This window comes from Phalaenopsis equestris, unplaced genomic scaffold, assembly GCF_001263595.1.
Source record: "Phalaenopsis equestris unplaced genomic scaffold, ASM126359v1 Scaffold000359, whole genome shotgun sequence".
Taxonomy (NCBI): domain Eukaryota; kingdom Viridiplantae; phylum Streptophyta; class Magnoliopsida; order Asparagales; family Orchidaceae; genus Phalaenopsis; species Phalaenopsis equestris.
This window is the reverse complement of record NW_018164801.1, coordinates 871,934-878,211: the sequence shown is the minus strand read 5'-3', so window position 1 is coordinate 878,211 and position 6,278 is coordinate 871,934. Positions and strand designations below refer to the sequence as shown.

The 6,278-nt window shown below is 34.5% G+C and overlaps 1 protein-coding gene across 1 annotated transcript; it reads left to right on the top strand.

Annotated features, from left to right (window-relative positions):
- Positions 1-472: 472 nt before the first annotated feature.
- On the top strand, positions 473-1,434 carry LOC110026193 (F-box protein GID2). Its single transcript, XM_020727053.1, has one exon. The coding sequence runs from the start codon at positions 653-655 to the stop codon at positions 1,238-1,240; it is 588 nt and encodes a 195-aa protein (XP_020582712.1). The 5' UTR covers positions 473-652; the 3' UTR covers positions 1,241-1,434.
- Positions 1,435-6,278: the final 4,844 nt, after the last annotated feature.

The following is a 6,278-nucleotide window of genomic DNA, read 5'->3' as shown; positions in this document are numbered from 1 at the left end:
ATGTCTGTGGAACAAGGGGCCGTTGTAATCATCAACTTATAGTGGATTTTTATAACTGGGCAGACCTTGTGGTTTTTTACCTTTATGAGTTTTCCACGTAAAAACTTATGGTGTCATCACTGTTTTTTCTGTTTCATCTGTGTGTGTGTTGAATTCTCGTACAACGCCTGTTTCATCTGTGTATGTGTTGAATTCTCGTACAACGCTAAGATGATAATCCATTACTTCACCGCCTTACCGCCACGAATTTTCCTGCACTCATCACTATTATTTAGATTATTTTTAATTAATATGTATATTTATTAAGTATCCGGTTCAATGCATTTGATGTCCGGTCTAATTTTTATAACATTGGATATCTTGGATATATATAAGCCATTTTTCCTTCGGACATCAGCTACCGTCTACCGCACCAAGCAAACGCCGCGCGGGTGGCTACAAAACTAGAAATCTGAGGGTAATATCGTCATTTCGGATTCCACAAAAAAACAAGCGGCGATGAGACCCAAGTGAAAATGCCACGGCCAAATTCGTAATTTTTGTTTCCTTCACGGCTCTTTTCAAAATAAATTCAACAAAACCGCTGAAAATCGTCTCTTCTTCCTCAAACACCAGAGAGGTAGAGAGAGAGACTTCCGATCGCTATAGCTCGATGAAGCGGCGACCAATTGACGGATCGGAAGCCGGAGATCCGCCGGAGGTGGAGGAAAAAAGGCCTAAGCTCGATGGCGGAGGGCAAGAGGAAGCTGAAGTTATTCTTTCCGCTCCGGAAGAAGATCCGACGCCGGAGCTAGGCGAGGATCTAGTTTTCGAGATCCTGAAGCGTGCTGATGCGAGATCTCTGGCGGCATCGGCGTGCGTGAGCCGGCGGTGGCGATCGCTTGCAGAAGACGAGCGTCTCTGGGAAGCAGTCTGTACTCGTCACTGGGCCAATATCGGTTGCGGAAACCAGCAGCTCCGGTCAGTAGTGCTCGCGCTGGGCGGATTCCGGCGACTTCACTCCCTCTACCTTCTCCCGCTCCTTCGACCGACAGTCTCCGGCAGTCGTTTCCGCCCGGCGATTCCGATCCCCGTTCTCGCCGCCCCTCGAAACCCTACGGGCCTTCCCGCGAGCTGGGGTAAGGATGAGGTACATCTCTCACTCTCGCTTCTGTCGATCGGATACTTTGAGCGGATGAATCTTAATTACCCGCGCCCTAGAGGTGGAGGTTCAGGGGGCGCTGCAGGTGGGGGAGGATAAGATGCTCAGATCTGTTTCGCCGCAGGTGCACAGTTCCGATTCCGACACCTATTCTCTATATTCTATAATCGCCGCTCTGTTTCAGTGTTTTTTTTTAAATTTTTTTTTCTTTTTGTGTGTTCTTGATCCTTTAATTCGATGTATAATTAATTACGAGAATTGATCTTTGTTTTATGTTCTCAACTTCACTATAATCCTTTTTTTTCTTCTTCATTTTTATGTCATTTGTATTTATTTTTTCTTTTTTTTTTTAGAATACGAAGGAGTGGATGAGCTTGAAAAATTCTTGCTAAAAAAAATAAAAATAAATAAATAAATAAAAGACAAAGGAAGAGTCCTCTGAATTAAGAAGTAATTTAACTTTTTTGTTTGTATCCAAAAGAAAAGAGGAAGATTCCTTTCTTTTTAATTGCTTTTTTAAGATTTATTATTTTTTTTTCATGTAAATAATAAAATTTATTATTTTTTTAATGTAAATAATAAAGTTTAATATATATTTTTTTATGTAGGTTATTTAATTTAATTATTTTGTCTTGAGTGGTTATATTTTGCACACATATAATAAGATAAATTATGGGTGTAGCTAATATGAAAATATCAAGAATGAGAAGATGTGCTAGTTTAGACCTAAAGTTAAAATGGCAGCTCATTTTAGCTTGTTGGTTAGTGACTTGGGGCTCAAATCAAATGTATTAGGAAGGCGTCCATTTTAACTTGGAGATCATATGTTCAAATCATGAAGATAATCTTTTATAAGTTTGCGGTTCGAATTAAGGCACATGATCTATGCTTTTAGTGCGCAACACCCAATTTCTATTAAAATTTATTTTTTACTTTTTTTTGACCGCTCTAATATTTCATATAACATCAATAATTTCATAACTTTTACTTGTAAAAAGTGAAGTACACGTTTTTGGATATGTAGATGCATAAGAATTGAGTTGTGTGTATGTGATCATGGAAATGGTTTTATTAATGTGAGTTGTGTATTGTAAAGCTTATTCTTTTTTTGAAGTCGAAGAAGGCATTTATTGATGTAATTAGTAAATAGGAACTATGAAGGATGTTTTTTATGATGCAAGTAAGAGGAGTTTTGCTTTTGGTACATTTGAATTGTCATCAAGAGATTCTTTATGATATATGTAATCATCCTATTTGTGAGGGTGATCGATAACCGAAAAGGGGGCATCAACTTTGATGAAGTTGGCATGCTTCAATATTAGTGTTGTTGATGAGAAATATTTACTTTGGTGGTAATAAAATATGTCTAATTTGGAGACAACGATGAGTTTTCATGACTGTAGGCGTCAACATCAGGCATGGGAAAGGGGGCATCAACTTTGATGAAGTTGGTATGTTTCAATATTAGTGTTGTGATGAGAAATATTTACTTTGGTGGTAATAAAATGTCTAATTTGGAGACAACGATGAGTTTTCATGACTGTAGGCGTCAACATCAGGCATCAATCTTGTTACTAATGATGGGTGTCAGCTTGGAGTTTGAGCGAGCTAAGACTTTGTTTGTGTTTGGCTTATTTTTATGAGCTCATGTTCGAATTAAGCTCCTAAGGTTAACAATTCACCAAATGGTCTTTTGTTAATCCCCCTTAATCATGTTTTTTTTTTTTTTTTCAATTTAAATGTCTTGATCAAGTTGGATTGGGTGACAATGAGCTTTGTTAAATTTGCTTTCTTTATTGCAAAATGTCCAACTGGCACAATTAAATTGTGTGGTAAAAGTAATATACAAAATAAGCAAAGATAAAAATTGGTCGAGAATTTTATCTATTTCTTGAGTAATCACTAACACTTCTTTAAAGTGTTGATTAATGGTATGTTTGGGGCAGTTGTAGCTTATTAAAAAATAACTGTAAAATTGTTGAGAAATAATCTGATATTCGAAATACTGTGGTGACTATAAAAATCTCTTCTCTTTTTTTAAAAAGTTAGACGGTAGCTAGAATTCTGTCACCACACCTAGACATGACTAGTGAGAAAACACAGATCTCAACAGTAGTTTTTTGAAAAAGTTGCCAAAACACAGTTTATCCAAACAGACAAAACTGTGGTGCGCACCGCCTCCCCAAACGAACCATAAGTGACAAATTAAAAATTGGCCCGAAAAGACCTTAAAAGGGCACTTCGGGATTGGAGAAAACAAGGCGATGAGAGATGAAGAAATTGATGGAGTATAATTGGTGCATTATTATGATTGCATTTTTTTGGCATATTAATAGCCTCATTCTTATCGCAACTTCACTTTCATGAAGTAAGAAACTTGAGGGCATATGTGTATAATCAAAAAGTGCCTCTGAATACGAAGAAATATCAATACGAAAATGTGCCAGAGGCATGAATGTGAAAATGTGCTTATCGGTACGAAAAGATTCCAAAGACATGAGAATGTTGCAATGAAAAGAACTTCGAGGGGTAAGCTTTGACATGTATATTTGTTCTCCTATAATTAATAAATAAGAGGAGCCGATGTCATCTTTGACTCTTTCCTTCACCGGTAAACAATCTTATAATATATAAAATGGGGGGCAAGCTTTGACATGTATATTTGTTCTCCTAGAGCCGATGTCATCTTTGACTCTTCCCTTCACCGGTAAACAATCTTATAATATATAAAATGGGTTCGAGAGCCAAGGGAACATAAAATATTGCGTTCGGAGTCCGGATGCAAGCTGCGTTCGAGCAACAGGCGTGATGCATGGGGAGGTGGATTTTTTTCCCTCCTTTCCTCCGTTCATCGCATTCGCTGTCCGAACGTAATATTTTTTTCTCAGAGGCACCCACACTTTGCTCCGCTGGGAGTAGTCGCGGCATGATCTAAATGTCATATTCAGATCCAACATTATGACTTCAAAATTAATTTTTAAAATACTAATCAAATATTTATGTCAAGATACTTATTTTAACTGGTAAATTTTCTATCAACATTTCAATATTAATAAAGAATTGTTTTAAATAAGCATATTTTGATAGAATGTTCAATTGTGGTCGTTTTATTAATTCCATTTTGATATCGCATAATAATTAACATTTGATAAAACGTTTTAAAAAATAATTTATGTGGCCCGTCGGATATTAGCGTGCCTACTTGTGGCAAAAATTATTTTATACGGTGACCGCACACAGAGTTGTGTGCAGTCTCCCAATAAAAACCAACCCTTCTCTTCAAAGGTGTATGAAAGTGGGCCTCATTTTAAAAATTTTAAAAATTTAAAAAATGATGCTTATTACGTGTATACCACCTAATTTTTATATATTTGCACATCTAATACCTAAGTTAAATTTTTACATCTATACCATCAAAATCTTTCATATCAAATAAATAAATAAATAACCCCTCAGATATAATATTTTTGGTCAATACTCGAAATTTTTTTTTTGACATTTTACGATTTTGCCCATTTTAAAAATTAATATTAGCTCCTATGAGATCCAGTAAAGAAAAAAGAGTGTGAGTGCGTTCATGGTTAAAAATAGATGTTTTGTTATTTTTTTGGCTTTTTTTATTGTAAAAAATATACAATCATTTGAATATAAACGTGATGAGCTTGAAAATCATCAACAATATTTTGCCCGTCCATCATATTGACCCATCCATAGGAAGACAATCTAAGGGCATAGTGTATGCCAAACTTGATAAAAATAGTCAACAATAAGCAAAGCTTCTAGCAAATCATGCAAAGAAGGTTTCATTCCACACAATAAAGCCATGCCCATCACATTTCATTCTTATATTGTGGGGTTTCTAATAAAAGAGTAAGATATATTACAAAGATTATGATTTTGATTAGGGGCGTCAATTTGTATCGGCGGATTGGGTTCGGGACTGACCCGAATAGTTACAACTTGAACCCGACCTAAATATTATACGGGTCAGAAATCTCAATAGAAACCAAACCCTTCTTCAACAAGCCAAATCCAAAATCAACATAGAAAACATATTTAATATAAGGAATAACAATTATTCGAGTTTCAATTGCGCCAATTCCAAGTTGATAGGTTGATTTCAAGTCAATTTAGGCTTAATTGGTTAACCCAAACCCGATCTAAAAAATTAAACAGTTAGGATATTTAACCTGGACCCGACTCGAAAATTATTCAGGTCAACATGTATCCAAATTTTTCCAGTCAAGTTGGGTCAATTTTTGACATCCCTAGTTTTGATAGTTGATTATAGCTCTTACGTGAGAATTATGGGGAAGAGGGATACTAGATAAAACTTGTATGTCAAATAAGGGTGTACTAAATCCAACCTTTTCACATTAAGAATCAAATGAGAACGAAATTTTGAACAATATCTTTGATAGTTTTAGAATATATCTTAGGAAATTTTACATAATGATAGTAGGTATGATTGTTGGAAATTTAAATTTAGCGAGTGCAACCTCGAAGAAAATGAGAGTAATTTTGTCATCCCCCCATCTATCATTATGTAAAAGAAGTTGGGAAGTCCAATGATGGGTGCATTTCAATCATCATTATTCATATATAAATAGAAGAACATTTTATCTTATAGGGTAAGAATTCGATTCTATTTTTGAATGATTATTGACTTAAGAAAAATAATGATGGGTGCATTTCAATCAACATTATTCATATATAAATAGAAGAACATTTTATCGTATAGTATAAGAATTTGATTCTATTTTTGAATGATTATTGACTTAAGAAAAAAATACCAAAGGTCCTCCCATCCATATAAAGTCAAACTCTTTGAAATATGAGACCTAATAAATAAATAAATAATTGTTGAAAAAGATAAGAGCTATATTACCTTCTAGTGGCCAAACTTTTTTTAAGATTAAAGAGTACTTCTTGCATAGTAGAATAAATAGATATTTACATATTTTGAAATAAATAATATTAAATTTAATGTAAATTAGTTATTTTGCTCAATGTAATAAATGTGTAAACGAATAATTAATAAATAAATACTCGAGGAGATTAGAGTTAAAATATTTTGAAGTTTATGGATGGTTTGCATAAAATTATAATAATTTATATTATTTGGATTTAAGTTTTT